The following is an 18,380-nucleotide window of genomic DNA, read 5'->3' as shown; positions in this document are numbered from 1 at the left end:
TTCATGAGTAAAATTCTTGATTTTATTTATGATAGTATTACTCCATAAATGTGGATTTCTTATAAAAATTGAGAAAACTTCCCAGGCTGTAAAGCTTAAATCTACATTTGCAGAGCATAAGTCCACTTATTAAGTCCACCAATAGAAACTGCCGTAGTGTTGATAACAACGTATTTTAAATCTGCCAAAGCGTTGATGTATGTGGCGGCCAAACTCAAAATCGCTTCCGGCTTATCCTTCATGACTCTGAGGAATCGGTAAAAAATAGATTATTAATTTTGTGGGCCATTATTACATACAAATTTTAAATGTGATGACAATATCAATGAGGAACTTTATTATTTCTTCGTACGTATCTTTAGTATCGTAAAATAGTTTGCCAAGAAAGAACTGGAGGTAATGTTTCATAAAAATCGTAACCTTGGTAACACAATTTTTGAAGACGAATAAATCAGACGACGTTTACAAAATTTCGTACCCGTCACAATTTAGATATTTTGCATATGTACGATAAAAAGGTTACTCAGGGTACGAAAGAATCATGAATCCTTCATTATCAATTAAATCATTTTTTGCTAGCTCACGAAAATGTGTCCTTCACACGTTGTTGGAACTCAAAATGAGTGCTGTTGGCGTCCAGGTTTGGCATAGCGTCAACAGTAAGAATGTCGGATGATACGATGTTTAGTTCGGGATGTCGTGACTTCAATTCCTCGGCTTGGGTGACTTCTAAGCCAAATATGGAGATGTTCCAATCGTCCACAGAAGAATAGCTTGCCTCACACCTGCGGGTTTTATTAATTAAAGGTACTTACAAAATGTGTGTATACTGACAATTTATCGTTGTATTGATTTATGTACATAAATTTTGTTAAATAATGGTATACAAGAATTTATTAAGAAACATTACAAAACAACTTCACACTTACGTCAATATGCAGACTGGCATAATTATGGGATAATTGAGAATACCTATATGTATAAAAACCTGAGAGAAATTTAAGAGAAAATTGGTGCGCGAAATTAATTTCTGTGCTTCGAACGAAATTTTCACAGAATATTTGATATTGTAAATAAATATTAGCTTCAGTCCTACAAGGAACGGAATCCGTTATGATGGTGGACTTGAAAGGGGCATTTGAACAGCACAGGTATGTAAAAAGGGTACAGGAGACTAGTTTAGAGATAAGTTGGATCGCCATGTTTTGAGATCCGATTCACCCAAAGCATTTCAGATACGATCCATCGAAATTCTATTCACTCTAAATTCGCCAAATCCGATTTACCCAATAAAATTATACCCACAATGTATCCAAATCCGATTTACTGTTCAGATCCAGTTGAGTGGTTGAGTCTTATCGCGGGAGGGATAATTATTATCCAAAAAAATTGATACATATCCAGCTCACCTCGAGTGTTACGGGTAAATGGCATTTAAGAATGGATGTATCTCTTGTTCCAATGAAGGAATGACCCAGTTATTAGTTTTAGGGACATGATCAGGTTTTTGAAAAGTATAAATATGTACCTATGTATATTTACATATATAAGTAAGGATACCTACCGCCGCATGCAATGTGGCGATGAAATTTAATCCAATTCGTCAAAATTAAATCCACCGAAACCCAATCCATCTAAATCCGATTAATTCGAAACTCTCCAAAAAAGCCGATCCATTCTTGGCCAGGGATCTAAAAAATGCATATCCAGCTCACCTCTAGACCATACACGCATTTGTGTGTCAATCGGGATGCGCCTCCATAGCAGCAGACAAGATATATCCCCACAGTAGATATACAGTCTATGTGTATGTATACATCTGTAATACATATGTATCCCTTTTTCTCCCAACAAAGAGAACGCTGCTATTACCAGAGATGAAAAGACAAAGAAAGCATGCATTTTAACAACAAAATTTCCTTAAGGTCGGTGACTTTGGGGATTTGAGGTAAAAAATGCTTTCACCTTGTCAATACTGTTCCAAAGTAGATGTCGCATCTTATCACAAATACAATTATCTTTAAGGGGCCGTCCATAAATTTCGTAACGCAAAAATTGCGATTTTTGAGACCCCCCTCCCCTGTTAACATGTGTAACATAGGCACGATATCACTGGAGCCCTAGACCCCCCTCTTACGTAATTTATGGACGGCCCCTAACCCTGTAAAATTTGGATTTGTTACCTCATCAGTTGTACGATACATAACTTGTTAAGGAAGTTCGAATACATTTAGTGAAACATGTATAGTTGAATTATTTGCGTTAGTAACTTCATTTGCATACATATTTTGACGCATTCGCAAGAGACATAACGTAGAAAGCCCATGATAATAATGAGATGCAAATAACGTGACACGCCTAATTTGCATAAATCTGAATACGCCCATTTTCGGCGATACGGGCCTCCCATGTTGAATAAACTCTATGTCTCGCCCGAATGCGTCAAACTATGCAAATGAGGTGACTAGCATAAATAATTTGACTATATATATTTTGGTTGCTCTGCAAAAAACTCACTAAATCTAAATTGGTTATACATATGTATGTATGTAAGATATGTTTGAAAACCATATCTTACGAGATTTAAGAGTCAAAAATGCTTTATTTTATTTTAGCATTGTTCCCTAAACGGAATTAAATACAAAATTAATGGAACACAAAAGAATACAAGAAATTGTGACTGAAAAACTACGAATGTTTTTAAGCACTTCCTAAACGTTTTTATGGGCACATTTCCTTCATTTCCAAAGTAAAAGTCCAGTTGCAAGATCCGTGGCTGGAAGTGGTCTCAGTGCTGATAACATGGTACTTGAAAACTTCCAAGGAATTGATATATGTGGTAGCCAAATTCAAAATCGCTTGGGGCTTATTCTTCATAGCTCTGAGGAATCAAATAAGTAGAGCATAATTTTGATGATGATTGCAATATTAATTAAATCATTATTTGGCAGCTTACGAAAATGTATCCCTGACGCCATTTTGGAACATGAAATGATCACTGTTCCTGGCGTCGTGGTATGACATGGCTTCAACAGCGAGAATGCTGGATGATCCTGACAAGAGTTCGGGATGTTTTGACCCCATTTTCTTGGCAAAGGTGCCTGGTAAGCCTAAAATTGAAATGTTCCATCTGTCCTGGTGAGGGTGGTAAGTCTCACACCTGTGGGTATAATTAATTAAAGATTTTTTTAAAATATAAAGATCAGAGGGGAGATCCATAAATTATGTCACGCAAAAATCACGATTTTCTAGATCTCCCCTCCCATCCTTTAACATGTGTCACATAGGCATAATATCATTAGAGCCTTGGGCCCCCCCTCTCCCCTCTCGCGTGACATAATTTATGGACGGTCCCAGGAACGAAGTTTTGGCTTGCACATGAATAAAAATAAATATATTAAGTGTTCAAAATTAAAAAAAGAAGTTACAAAACAACTTTACACGTACGTCAGTATGCACACTGGCATGATGATGATGATGTGATGATTGAAGGAAAATCGGGGTCATTAAATTAATTAAGAGAAATTTTAAGTGAAGTGAAGAAACACAGGAAATAAATTATGGCGTGTACGAAAATTCGTTTTCAGCGAGATAGACCGATTCTGGCGGGTATCCATCCACCACCACAATTTGTTTCTTCTATGACAGTACTGAAATTGAAAGGATTTGGGAAAAATCTGCAATTTTTTTAAATGTATTTTATTTTAGATTTTCATACGTTAGAGGAAGTTGTTTCACAGGAGCTAATCCGTTTACCGAGGTTGAATCGGTAACACGTGAACGTTTTTGACCTTAAATTACTGGTTGAACGGCTTGGAGTGGAGGTCCCGAACATTTTTTATGTGAAAGCCCTTTTCTCGAGCTACAAGTCGGTATCGGCGATTTCAACTTTTGTACACTGATTTGACCATGGCGAGGTCAAGTTTAGACCACTCGTCTCTCAAAACTTTCCAAACTCCGTCAAAAGTTTTTGGGTGGCGGAGAAAAGATTTTATTTCAGATATCCAAAGCCGAAAAAATCCATGGGACTTACATAGGGTGACTTAATAGGTATTTCACTATCCTGGATGATTGTTATCCCGAGTCTAGCTTTTAAGTCCTTGGCGTAATCCTGGGTCAAAAGGGCGGTGTGCGATGACGCTGCGTCGTGATGAACTATCACTTTTATGGTGTCCTGGCCATTTAGTTTTGAGACATAAATCTCCAAAAGCGGTTTTAAAACAAAGTCAATATAGTACTTCGTAGTTACCTTCACTTTTTGTGGAACTTTGATAAGTGGGAGGACACCACGACCAGATAATGCACCTACCACCATGAACTTGTTGCAAAAGTTTTCCGTGTGCGGGATGGCCAATCTTCTGGAATTATTTTCTCCTTTGGTTCTATAGTAAATTTTTCTCTGACTGTTGGTATCTTGTAAGGAAAATAATTCTTCATCCAACGACACTAAACAGCCACTTTTATCTTTTGTCAGGTAATTCACATAAATTTTTTTTGCAGGTCAGACGACTATTTTTTTATGCTTCCCAGTCAGCTGATTGACTTGGATTTTTCTTCTTTTTGGCTGCCCCAAAATTTTAATTGCTCGACGCACATTAGTCTCTGACACTTTGGTTAGACGAGCCACTGCTCTCTGGGGTGGTGAGTTGCCCTTAGAGGTCAATAGGTCAATTTTCTTAAGCACGGGCCTAATTAGCACTTTTCGGACTCGTGTTTGAGGCATGATGGTTTTCCTTTGGTACGAGCTTGTCGTTATTGACCTTCATTTTTAAGTACCTTATGTATCTGGCCTTTCGAAACTTGTTGTCCTTGAGTTTTGAAGTGGTTACTTATGTATGTGTACGAAGAATTAAGTTTGGAAAGTGTTTTTATGGTACCCTCTTACTCTAAGGTCAATGGTCGGGTCATTTTTGAATCTAGAGAGCTAATTTTTTGCTCAGCCCTTGTCAACAATCACATGTCGTTATGCTCAAAATTTGGAACCGAAACTCCAACCCGTTTCGGAGCAATTCAAGATCGCCCGCGTTCACGTGTTACCGATTCATCCTGTATTTCATTAATATCGTAATTTTTAAAAACCAGGAAAAAATCAATAATGAACAACATCCCTCACTGACCCTCACTATCCAGTGCTACAAAAAAATAATTTCGGAACTGATACAATTTCTAAGGACAAGGAGGATTTGTTTATAATTAGAACTGGATTTGGAACAGTTACATGACTTTTTTGTTGAGTTTATTGCCTAAAACCTATTAAAACCCAGTAAAACCCATGGGTTGTTATTTTTGATTAACATCCTGGGTTGTTTTTCGAGCCTTGTTTATGACCAAGTTTGATGCGATATTTAATAACAAATGTATAATATAAGATACACATGATCAATATGCATAAGCAACTACCGATAACGCTGGAATTTTCATTTACTTTCTCCATGAATGTATATCTTCCAATATACATTCATGGTATTTCGTATTTACAAAATACAATCTTATTTCAAAGGCCTCCGGTTGATTTGCATAATTTATGTTGCATAATACCCATATCCCACAATAGGAATTTGCCTAATTTCAAATTATGCAAAATAATAATTTCGCATAATTGGCATTTCAAATTCATGCATTTTGACAATTCCTGCATGCATTACATCATATGTAAACGTTGTCCGGAATGATGCAATATTTTTACAGGGTGCAGGGAAAAGAAACATTTATTTACATGTTTGAAACACATTTATTGTCTGAAAATGATTTTCACCATGAATTAATGAAAATGCAATATTTCCAGGCAAAGGGAGACAAAGTGAGACAAACAACTTTTTTACGAACAGATTTCCGTGGTGGTGGCTATCCGCCAGACTCAATCTCTCGTTTGTTTGAAACGGCCTTTCCCTCACAAAGCTCAAACTTACAATCTTCAATTAAAATTGATCTCGTAATTTCCCGACACCAATTTCCTCTTAAATTTCTCCCAGTTTCCGTTATTTCTAATCATTATGCCGGTCTGCATATTGACGTAAGCGTAAAGTTGTTTTGTACATACTTTTAAAACATAAATTCATGAATACGACGACAAATTGTGTTTTCTTCTATTTACATATTTTAAACACGTTTAATTAATTACACCCACAGGTGTGAGGTTCGCAACGACAACCCCGATTCGTGGCACATCTCCATTTTAGGTTTAGATTCCAAGTCTGCAAGCGAAATGAGGTCACGCCATACCGACCTTGACCCCGGACCAGAGTCGGCCTTTGAAATGTGTCTTTTTCATTATGAAGTCCGGCCCATCGTCTGTCGATTTCTTGTCCGACCTGAGATCAATCACATATTTGAGTGAGTGAACAAATAATAATTTCAGTAATATTGATATTCCATTTAAAATTTGTAGTAACGAAGCGTTCCCAAACTTAATGTTCTAAATACTTTATCCATTAATTCCTCAGGGCCATGGAGAATAGGCCGGAAGCGATTTTGAAATTAGCTGCCAAATATATCAACACCTTGGAAAGTTTAAATTATAAGTTGAAGAGCACCACGCCCAGTTCCTCCGAAGGAAAGAGCAAGTGGACCTTTACTTTGCGAAGTTCGCCGAGTAAAAGTCCACTTTCGAAGTTGAAACGAAGTAGTAAATAAAGTAATCATGCTAGTTTTTTTTATCACAACTTTCGATAATCACTTGAAAAATATTGATATTCGTGAATACTTAATTTGTCCTTCGCAAAGAGCATGTTTTTTGCTCAAGTTCTTGTATAATTTGCGTTCATTCTTTGGGGAATAATATGAAAATAAAGTGAGGCATTTGCCTCTTTAATCTGTGCAAAATATGTGTGTTTTATATTGTTAATGTACATTAATTATTTACATTAATTTAAGGCTCGTTGCATACTTTCATACGTATTATATCTACACACATTTATACATGTATTTTACGAATTGGTACAGACAATCAATATTTTTTTTCAATATATAGGATAGGATGCAAAAAGCTCGGGATCTAATCTAATATAGGTTGCTCAATTCAATAAATTTTCCATATATGTCATATGTATTTATTTTTCAAAAAAATCAAATGAAATACAAGAAGTTTGACAAATCTGTATTTATTTTGTATTTTGAAGTGTATGCATATACATTTCTCCACATGTAAAATCCAAAATACTGTCTAAATCAGCTCCAAGTACGTTTGTTTTTCAAAATACTTAATTAATTAACGGATTATTTTGTAATTTGCCAATGCAATATACAATTTTAATTAAAACGCATGCATTTTGATCATCCTGCATGCATTTCATATTAATTAAATGAAACATTGGCCAGTAAGATCCAATTTTTTACAGGGAAAAGGAGCAGGGTTCGGAAAAACCCAGGGTTTTAATCAAAAAGTAACGACCCAGGGATTTTAATGGGTTTTAATGGGTTTTTTGGGTTTTAATGGGTTTTATGGGTTTTATTGGGTTTTACACTAGGGGACAATATTGAGTAAATTGGAAGAATGATTTCATTCAAACATGGAAATCTCAAAAACTATAGTATGGAAATGAATAATTTCTTTTGCATAATGTGTAGGATTTAAGTAACTATAAAACCAAAGATCAATTAAGGTACTGAGTATAACCGCTTTTTTGAAAATATGCCCGAATCGTGAAGAAAAAAATATGGAAGGGTCAAAATTGAGTAAATTTTTCAGACTTTTACTATTATTTTCTAAAGAAAGATATCAATTTGAATTTTTTTGCGATTAATATCTAGTTGGACCTCCTTTAGCTTCAATCACGGCAATGCAGCGGCTTCTCATCGAGTTGACGAGCGTTGTTGTTACTTCCGGTGGAGTAGTTTCCCATGCTTCGGAAAGCCGCCTTTTTACCTCGTTTTTGTTCGAAATAGGCGTTTTTCGAATTTCCCGCTCAATGTGATCCCAGAGGTGCTCAATTGGATTCAAATCGGGACTTTGTGGTGGCCAGTCCAGCACCGTTATCTTCTGGGTCTTGAAAAACGCCCAAGTCGACTTAGCGGTGTGCTTGGGATCCTTATCTTGTTGGAAGATAAAACGCCTGCCAAGTTTCAGTTTTGCTGCCGAACTTTTGACATTCCTGTCGATTATGCCCTGGTAAACATGTTGATTCATGGTCGTTTCGACAAATTCCATTTTTCCAGGACCTGAAGAGCTGAAACAACCCCACACCATGGCGCTTCCTCCACCATGCTTGACAGTGGGGTTCAAATTCTTCATTTTCAGAGCTTCCTTTTTCTTCCTCCACACTTTGATCCGACCATCCGACCCAAAAATGTTGAATTTGCTTTCGTCGGACCATAAAACTTTGTCCCAGAAAGCTTGGTCCTTGTTGAGATGCTCCTTGGCAAACTTCAGTCGTTTCTTCATGTTCGTCTTGGAAATGAAGGGCTTTCTCTTCGCTCGAAAATTTTTGTATCCATTCGAATTTAGGATTCTTCTGATAGTCTTAGGACTGGTCTTCTTTCCTGTGGCAGTTTCAGTAGCATTCGAAATATCCACGGCGCTGGATCTCGGATTTATTTTCACAAACTTCACGATTGAACGTTTCTCTCGGTCCGTGAAAGTCTGCTTTCTTCCCCTACCTGCCTTGTTGCCAATGCTGTTTGACTTTTTATAGCGGTCAATGATCTTCCAAACAGTTGTGTACTTGATTTTTAAAATTTCTGATATTTCTTTTAAAGTTTTTGACCCATTTTCGTCTCCTTCCCATGCGTCAATGATGCGCGCCCTTTCTGCCACAGTGGTCTTAGTCCTGACCTTTGACATCCTAATTGGAAGAATAAAAATGTTCACAAGTTGTATCTACACCATAATGACCATACTTGATAGAAAGATTTGCTTACCTTATCAAGTTATAACGACAAAATTAAAAAATCTACTCAATTTTGTCTATCCCGTATTTTTTTCTTTACAAATCGCGCATTTTTTCAAGACAGGATATATACCCATTACATGTATTTATGTTTGACTTCGTAGCTGATTAAATTCTACACATTATGCAAAAACAATTATTCATTTCCATCCATTAGTTTTTGAGATTTCCATGTTTGAATGAAATCATTCTTCCAATTTACTCAATATTGTCCCCTAGTGTATTAGGTTTTACATAAGTAATACATTGAACAACAATTTTCACTACTATTGCAATCCAATTTCAGTTAATATGCAAATCCTCCTTGTCCATGTTAGAATTTGTATCCGTTTCGAAATGGTCCTATTTAACTGATCATAGTTTAATACTTTATGAGACCATAATTACATATATTACCTTTTTCTCGAATACTTCCTCTCATCATAATGAAATCCAAGTTGCTTAAAAGTTTTTAAAATTTAATATTTCAATGCGATCTTAACGTGTATTATCAATTCTGGAAAAAATCGAGTACTTATGAACAACGAAAGTACGTATGTATTACGAATGATAATTTATGATCGAGAATGTGCTTTTTACAGACACACTTCTTTTGCTCATAATAAAGTACTTCGCTGTCCATAAGTACTCGATTTTTCCAGAGGTGATAATGAAGATCGGGTTGAAACATTTTTATAAATTAAAAAAATATATAGTATATTGTTTAATTTATTCGCTGAGGATGAGATGGGAGGAAGTATTCGGGAAAAAAGTATTAATTATGACAGGAAAATGTAAATTAAATGTAATTAAATTATGTATGCTCAGTTAAACATACCTCGTTCCGAAGTTATTATTTTTTTGTCACTTGAAACCTGTAATGGCACTCGCCGATTTATTCCTGGTTTTCAAAACTTACAGTATTAATCAAATAAACTGCTTAGCTGCCATCAAACAACTTCGTCTAACGTATGACAGCTGTTTTCAGCTTTTAGAATATAGTTTTAAGCTGAAATACAGTTCAAACCCATTAAAACCCAAATAAAACCCATTTAACATGGTAAAACTCAATGGGTTTTATTCTTTAACAACCCATTAAAACCCATTAAAACCCAAAAAACCCAACCCAATAAAACCCTGGGTCGGAATACCCTGAAAAGGAGACAAAGTGCGACAAATCACTTTTTACGTACAGATTTCCGTGGTGCACCGTGCGACGGATTGAACTTTTTGTGGCCACGCGCATTTTCAACTTTCCCGTAAGGATATCATGTGTTCTCTATATCTCTGTTATTCCCCATAATATCCATTCCTGGTAAGTACTAAAAAAAAGTTCAAAAAATTAGAATTATTTTGATAAAAAAAAATTCTGCTATAAGTTTATACTTTTGGCATGAGCGGGGTTCAAAGTTGGGATTTACAAGGGTAGTGTCACAAGTGATAATCGCGGATTTCACATACAACACATCAAAATGAACACAATATTTGTTATAATGAACTACAATTAGCTGAAATATGATTACTAGTCATAATACATGATATTATAGCACGATAGGGCAATGTTCCCCCGATTTTGGTAAAAAAAATAAATACAGGAAATATATAAAAAAAACATTACCTTAAATGTAACGTACGCCTTGTTGTAATTATTTTGAAGTTGTTCACATGTGCAAATGCCAACTCGATTCAAAGATCTGAAAATAGAAAATTTAAGCCAGGTAGGGCCCCTTGTCGGTTAAAACCGCAATACTACCTGGGATTAGAGTATTAAGGTACATGGCTTGGGGCCGCTGAGTAGAACTACATGGGCATAATAACAAACATAATTTATAATCACTCAATTTAACTTTATACCTTATAACATGATCAAAAATGACTAGATTCATAAAACTAAAAACATTTGTTGTCGTTGGTTTTTATCGTTGGGCTAATACTTAGTATAGTTAGAATAAAATAATGGGGAAAAAAATACTTACCTCGTTTTCAAGTTCAATTTCATTTTCGTAGTCCAAACTGTTTTCATCGGGTTCGACTTGTTGATCATCGTCACCAAATTCTTGTGTAGTTGGTACAGATGGGCATTCTAGCATATGTAGGACTTCTTGAGGTAGAGCCAACTGTTTTCGATAACGGGCTCTTTTGTCCAGATGAAGAGATGATAATAGGGGATCTGAGGTATCCATGGCTCGATTGAATATGTCTGTCATAGTGGCTGTTCGACTAATTTTTCGAGAATGACGCAGTCTATCCGACTTGTACATCTTGTTTCGAGACTCACCTCCTTCTTCTCCAAGGCATCCAAGGGGGATAATACTAGAATTTATGATGTCCTTTCCGTGGATCAGGATCTTGTGCATTGATGCAGGCATCGGGAACCATTGATACAAAGTTAGGTAATATTGTACTACGTTGAAGCAATACTCTCCAAATTTGTCAGCGTTGAGGGGGAGTTGACAAGTTAAGGCCACCAAGATGACCCAGAGCCTTCGAACAAACTCCACATCTAATCCAGTCAACTTTGCGAACTCTTCGTAATTTCGGAATGCTCGACGAGCGGTGTTGCCATCATTGGATGTTCCACTGCCAGTATTATTTGGAAAATCCACCCGCAGTCCCATTTCTTTCAGCAGTAACTGTTGGATCTCTTCCTTCCTCTTCTTTACACTTGCCTGAAGCACAGGTCCACGTGCCTGCCATTTCTGGATATCCAAGCGGTATGCAATGTGTAAACAAAGTTCCAAAAGTCGAATCCAAGCGTGGAGAGGGCTGATACCATGGTTAAGACGCCCGGGCTTCGGGGTAAACAACCCTTTTCCAATATTTTCGATGGAATTAAATGTTGAAGGTTTTGCTTCACAAATCGGGCAACACATTGAAGATTTGACCCCACAAATTGCTGATAATACTTTTCCGTCAATTACAGTAAATCTCAAGTCGAAGTTGATGGTGATGGTTTTCCCCAGGTCCACAAATACTTCAATTGGGTCGAGAACTGCAATCTGATCTTCAACATATTTTTGCTCGTTCAATATTTTTTCCTGGGACTCCTTGATGTATTGCAGGTGTAGGGGTCTGCAAAATCGAATGGATTGAGGCGAAGAATTGTTCCAAATTACAGTTCCATTAGCGGCAGTCAATCTGATTGGAGTCAAAGTTGTTGCAAATATTGAGGAGTCGTCAAAAGATGTTGAAGACTTCTGCTTGTATCTAGATTGTCCAGATGATCCATCAAATCCCCATGAGCAAATTAGTGTTGCTTTGATCTCACATATATGTTGAGAGGCAAATATTTGAAGCAAGACCGAATTCTGCATATTGACAATACGAGATGCAGTATGCTGTAACAGGGAATTCAATGGAATTGATGCTGAGGACTCTGTCACGCACAATTCATCCGCTGGTGGTCTTGAGGAAATCTTGCACTTTTGAACTTCATGGTAGGATGGATATAAAGGACATCCATGCTGGTTAGCTCCTTCTCGAAGCCTCTGGTACTGTGTTTGTGTCAATCCCAAATCCAAAATTAGGGACAATGCTTCTTCAGCAGTATAAGGGGTTGGAGTTGTTGAAGGTTTGCTGAGGGAATCCAGTATTACTTGCTGTTTCGATGGTGACAGGGATTTTTTGATAATTCTGGCTGCCTCAGGATGTCCGTGCTTATTTAACGTCCTAGAAACTGCATGGACAAGGTCGCCAGGATCCTCAGGGGACAAGGATTTCTCAAGTTCTTCAACCCTTCGTCGCTTGGTCCTTTCTGAAGGGAAGAAGTTTTTAGGCAAGACAAAATAACCGTCCAAGTATTGTTTTTCCTTGTCCAAGAAAAAACTCATTCTTCTTGCGCACTTCTGATATTTGGCGACTGTTTTGAAGGCCCAAGCTCTTGCTAATCTGTCCAAGTGATCCTGTTGCAGATCGTTCAAACTTGCAGGTAAAGATTCTGATACAGTTGTCTTGATAAAATTAACTTGTTCAGACGGTGTTTTTAAATTTACTATCTGAAACCCATATGATTTTAATTATTTAAGTAAAAAAAACAGTAAATTTTTTTTATTAATTTTGAGAATAAAATAACCCTTATATTACCTTTTCGGCCAAAAACTTCTTTTCTATAATTGTTGGTACTCCTTCCGTGTCGTCATCTTCCAAATTGTGCTCATTTTTTAACGAATAGCCCGATTTAGGTCCGTCAGGTTGCTGTGTGGAGTCCGTATGGGAAAGATCATCATACACTCCGGGTTCAGCTTCCTGACTTCCCACCGATGGGCCCCCCACGGTGTTTGGTGTTTCCGAAATTGGTGTCCAATCCATGTCAATGTCCGTGTCGCTACCGTAATCAATTGTAATCTGAAACAAGAATATTATTTTAACTCATTTACCAATAACACCGAACATCCCAACGATAATTGCCAAACATTCATCCTAGATCATTTAACCAAGTAATTTTCATCATGTCCACGAAGGAAGCTTCTCTTCATATTTCGATTCCTCGGTTCTGCGAAATAAATAAATATTTTAGTTAAATTAATCATATATGACACAAATATAATTTATTTTTCCAATATTTATTTTTTTACCAAAATCGGGCGAACATTGCATTATCGTGCTATAATATCATGTATTATGACTAGTAATCACATTTCAGTTAATTTCAGTTCATTATAACAAATATTGTGTTCATTTTGATGTGTTGTATGTGAAATCCGCGATTATCACTTGTGACACTACCCTTGTAAATCCCAACTTTGAACCCCGCTCATGCCAAAAGTATAAACTTATAGCAGAATTTTTTTTTATCAAAATAATTCTAATTTTTTGAACTTTTTTTAGTACTTACCAGGAATGGATATTATGGGGAATAACAGAGATATAGAGAACACATGATATCCTTACGGGAAAGTTGAAAATGCGCGTGGCCACAAAAAGTTCAATCCGTCGCACGGTGTGGTGGTGCTGCCTGTCCGCCAGACTCAATCTCACCCTCATTGGAAACGGACTTTCACTCACAAAGCTCAAAACTTATTTACAATCTTCAATTAAAATTTGTCTCGTAATTTCCCAAATTAATTTCACGACCCTCCAATTTCCTCCTGAATTTCTCTCAGTTTCCATTTTTTCCTCCCATCCCATCATTATGCCGATCTGCATATTGACGTAAGCGTAAAGTTCTTTTGTGCAATTATTGTCTAAAAATAAATTCATTCATGAATACAACGAACAATTTTGTTTTGTTCTATTTACATATTTTAAACACGTTTCATTAATTACACCCACAAGGTGTGAAGCTCGCAGCGGCTATCCTAATTCCTGGCACATCTCGATTTTAGGTTTAGATGTCGAGCTTGCAAGCGAAATGAGGTCACGCCATACCGAACTTAACCCCGGATCAGGGTCAGCCGTGGACACTTGTATTGTTCATTATAAGCGAGATCTGCCCACCAGCCCTGAATTGGTCGTACACAATGGCGTCAGGGACACATTTAGGTGAGTTAAAAATAATAATTTAATTAGATAATATTGACATTAATTACATTTAAAATTTGTAATAACCAAGCGTTCACAAAATTAATGTTCTAAATACTTTGTTCATTAATTCCTCAGGGCCATGAGCAATAGGCCGGAAGCGATTTTGAAGTTGGCTGCCAAATATATCAACAGCTTGGAAAGTTTACATTATAAGCTGAAGAGCACCACGGCCGATGTCTCCGAAGGAAAGAGCAAGTGGACCTTTACTTTGCGAAGTCCGCCGAGTAAAAGTCCAAGTTCGAAGTGGAAACAATGTATTAAATGAAGTAATCATTGCACCATTTTTTGATCGCGATGTTTCATAATCACTTGAAAAATGATTGCTGCTATTCGTGAATAGTTAATTTGTCTATCGCAAAGAGCATGCGCAAGTTATTGTATGTATATTTTTCTATCCCATTAATTTTTTTGGGGAATAATATTAAAATAAAATGAGGCATTTGCCTCTTTAATATTGCAAAATGTGTCTTTTATATTGTTAAATGTGTGTAAATTATTTGCGTTAATGTTAGGCTCGTTTCATATGTATCGTATGTATCATATTCTGAATACTAGTGCATACATTTATTTTAGTAGTTTATTGCAGTTACGCATGGGAAAAATTGCAGTATAGCGGCCTAGCTCGGATATGGCTGAACCGTTTTTTGGGGTCCGCTCCATTTTTTGTGAACACCCTAAGGTCCCCTGAGCATAAAAATATATTTTTTTCGCGGCGGTCTCAAAAACTGAAATTTCTAGAAATTTTTGAAATTTTTTATAAAAATTATTTTCTTGTCTTGGATTTTCATGAAAACCATTTTCTTGACTAACTAAAGTATCCTGAACACGAATCTGAAGGAATTTTTAAAAAACATTCAATAGCAAAAAAGTTATAAATTTTTCAAATTTTGCATACAAATTGTTCTTCGATGTTTCAGAGAATTCCAAGACTTTGTCTCACTTTCCCCCTGTCAGGAATTTTGTGGGGTAAAATCAAATTTTCGGGGTAACATGAGATTTCTGGTTTCCGGCTATCCTAGGTAGCACTACTAGCTAGCTTTCCTAGGTAGCACAACTACCTAGCTCTCCTAGGTAGCACTACTAGCTAGCTCTCCTAGGTAGCACTACTAGCTAGCTCTCCTAGGTAGCACTACTACCTAGCTCTCCTAGGTAGCACTACTACCCAGCTCTCCTAGGTAGCACTACTAGCTAGCTCTCCTAGGTAGCACTACTACCTAGCTCTCCTAGGTAGCACTACTACCTAGCTCTCCTAGGTAGCACTACTACCCAGCTCTCCTAGGTAGCACTAGTAGGTAAACACAGAATATAGATTCTACCAGAAGAATCGATCTTATGTATTCGAGTGACGCTTATGGAAGAACGGGGAGAGCCAACCAAATAACTCGGTGTACATTTGGCCCACCTGGGGGATGGCCCTCCGCATCATCATCATCTCCTGGCATCAAAAAATGATGATGAAAGCACATAGGTGGCGGTGGCACCCCCATTTGTGCACCAGAACACACCCTCGTAGAGCATCAAATTTGTGGAGACGCAGCTCAGAATGGTGTGTTCTGGTGCACAAATGGGGGTGCCAGCGCCACCTATGTGCTTTCATCATCATTTATTGATGCCAGGAGATGTGGCGATGATGATGATGCGGAGGTGCCATCCCCGAGGTGGGCCAAATGTACACCGAGTTATTTGGTTGGCTCTCCCGTTCCTCCATAAGCGTCACTCAAATACATAAGATCGATTCTTCTGGTAGAATCTATATTCTGTGGTAGGTAAAAATTCCACGCTTTCCGCCTACCTAGTTTACCTAACCTAACCTGCTCGCTTTGCTCGCTAAAATACCAACAATATACCCCAATACGGGCATAATTATTACTTTTTTGCTATTGAATATTTTTTAAAAATTTCTTCAGATTCGTGTTCAGGATACATACTTTAGTTAGTCTAGAAAGTCATTTTCATGAAAATCTAAGACAAAAAAATAATTTTTATACAAAATTTCAAAAATATCTAGAAATTTCAGTTTTTGAGACCGCCGCGAAAAAAAAATATTTTTATGCTCAGGGGACCTTAGGGTAGTCACAAAAAAAATTTCAGCCAAATCCGAGCTAACCCGCTATACTGCAATTTTACCTACGCATGTATAGTAAGCAAAACAAAAGATAGTACTATTACCAATGACGTATTTTTAATTGCGATATGGCCAAAATTCAAATACCTGAAATATACAGCACCATATATGCCTTGTTGAGCTTCGCGGCGGCCACAATTTAGGCCTTAAAACCGTTTTTGGCTAAAAATTCGTCAAAACATGGTACACAATGATAACTTATGTTCTTCGTTAAGTCTAGCACTGTCTTGCAGCATTAAATAAAAAATATTGGAAGGCCACAAAAAGATGATCCATGGAGTTGTAATTTTTCAAAGTGAAGTTCGCTTTGAAGTTTTGTAAAATTGACATTTGACCTGTCGATGACCTTAAAAATCTACAGAATTTTTCACATGATTTGGTTCAACCATGTATGTGCAGAGTTTCAAAGCGCCAAGTTTACGCAATGGGATCACATCATCGCAATTAAAAATACGGAAAGGTACGATCTGCTCATTTTCTTACTGTACACATATGCATCTTCAAAAAAAGAATTAAAATATGTATGTGTATGCATGTAGATATGGACGTATGGAGTGAGGCTTAAATTAATATGTATATTATTAATGTACATTGTTAATATGACATTAACAATATAAATGACATATTCTGCACAGATTAAAGAATCAAATGCTTCATTTTATTTTAATCTTACTCCCCAAAGAATTAATGAGATAGCAAATTATACAAGAAATTGCGCAAAAACATGCGACTGACAAATTAAATATTCATGAACAGCAGCACTTTTCCAGTGATTATCAATTGTTGCCACCAGAAACAGATTTCATTTCTGCTTCAGTACTCGCGTCCGGCAAAGGTTTCGCTTGATTCTGCAGGGTGAAGGTCCATTTGCTCTTTCCTTCGATGTAATCGGCCGTGGTGTTGTAAACATAATACTTGAAACGGTTTTCCAAGGCGTTGATATATTTGGCAGCCAATGTCAAAATCGCTTCCGGCCTGTTTCCCAAGGCACTAAGGAAGCATTTATAGATTATTAATTTTGTGAACGGTTTCTTTATCACGAATTTTAAATGCGATGAGATCAATATTATTAATGAAATGATTATTTGTTGGCTCACTCAAATGTGGCATTGACGCATTTTTGCAACTCGACGTTGGCGTCCAGAGCTGACATACCTTCAACAACAAGAATGTCGGGTGACGCTGACATTGAACGTTTCTTGAATTCCGGACGGCAGTTCCTCATTTCCTTAGCTTGTAATTCATTTAAACCAAAAATGGAGATATTCCACGAAGTGGGGGAGCCGACAGTAGCCTCACACCTGTGGGTTTAATTAATTAAAAGTGTTTCAAAAATATAAATAGAACACAAAAACATTTTCGTGGTATTATGAATCATGAATTTATTAAAACAAAATACTTTATGCTTACGTTACTGTTGCTGTACAGACCGACATAATGATGGGATGATTGGAAAAAACGGAAACTGGGAGAAATTTAAGAAGAAATTGGTGTCGTGAAATTAATTTGTGAAATTACGAGACAAATTTTAATTCAAGATTGTGAAAGTCCGTTTCAACGAGGGAGAAATTGATTCTGGCAGACAAGCCACCACCACCACGGGATTTTGTACGTAAAAAAGTGATTTGTCTCACTTTGTCTCCGTCTCCCTGTAAAAATATTGCATAATATGCAATATTTTTTTTATAATTTTTTATAAAATTTAAAATTAAAAATAAAATTAAAATTAATTACTCAATAATATTGAGTAATAAATGTTTATGAAAAATTCATAGTACTTTTAAAGTGATTATCAGAATCGATGCGAGGATTACATTTCTATTTACGCAGAGTAACATCCACTTGCTACTATATTTGATTATAAATGC

The 18,380-nt window shown here is 36.7% G+C and overlaps 4 protein-coding genes across 4 annotated transcripts; 2 read left to right on the top strand and 2 right to left on the bottom strand.

Annotated features, from left to right (window-relative positions):
* LOC110861982 lies at window positions 1-1,133 on the bottom strand. Its single transcript, XM_022111113.2, has 3 exons — window positions 930-1,133; window positions 585-785; window positions 1-246 (listed from the first exon to the last, which is right to left on the bottom strand). The coding sequence occupies exons 1-3, from the start codon at window positions 947-949 to the stop codon at window positions 102-104; spliced, it is 366 nt and encodes a 121-aa protein (XP_021966805.1). The 5' UTR covers window positions 950-1,133; the 3' UTR covers window positions 1-101.
* Window positions 1,134-5,852: 4,719 nt separating this feature from the next.
* Window positions 5,853-6,824, top strand: LOC110861966. The gene is made up of 3 exons (XM_022111100.2): window positions 5,853-6,013; window positions 6,130-6,333; window positions 6,444-6,824. The coding sequence occupies exons 1-3, from the start codon at window positions 5,994-5,996 to the stop codon at window positions 6,631-6,633; spliced, it is 414 nt and encodes a 137-aa protein (XP_021966792.1). The 5' UTR covers window positions 5,853-5,993; the 3' UTR covers window positions 6,634-6,824.
* Window positions 6,825-13,796: 6,972 nt separating this feature from the next.
* LOC110861980 lies at window positions 13,797-14,851 on the top strand. The gene is made up of 3 exons (XM_022111112.2): window positions 13,797-14,015; window positions 14,139-14,345; window positions 14,463-14,851. Exons 1-3 carry the CDS (start codon window positions 13,996-13,998, stop codon window positions 14,650-14,652), a joined length of 417 nt encoding a protein of 138 aa, XP_021966804.1. The 5' UTR covers window positions 13,797-13,995; the 3' UTR covers window positions 14,653-14,851.
* Window positions 14,852-17,148: 2,297 nt separating this feature from the next.
* On the bottom strand, window positions 17,149-18,103 carry LOC110861977. Its single transcript, XM_022111108.2, has 3 exons — window positions 17,923-18,103; window positions 17,610-17,813; window positions 17,149-17,502 (listed from the first exon to the last, which is right to left on the bottom strand). The coding sequence occupies exons 1-3, from the start codon at window positions 17,946-17,948 to the stop codon at window positions 17,289-17,291; spliced, it is 444 nt and encodes a 147-aa protein (XP_021966800.1). The 5' UTR covers window positions 17,949-18,103; the 3' UTR covers window positions 17,149-17,288.
* Window positions 18,104-18,380: the final 277 nt, after the last annotated feature.

Source organism: Folsomia candida, unplaced genomic scaffold (assembly GCF_002217175.1).
Source record: "Folsomia candida strain VU population unplaced genomic scaffold, ASM221717v1 Fcan01_Sc047, whole genome shotgun sequence".
NCBI classification, from domain to species: domain Eukaryota; kingdom Metazoa; phylum Arthropoda; class Collembola; order Entomobryomorpha; family Isotomidae; genus Folsomia; species Folsomia candida.
This window is presented reverse-complemented; position numbering and strand designations above follow the sequence as displayed.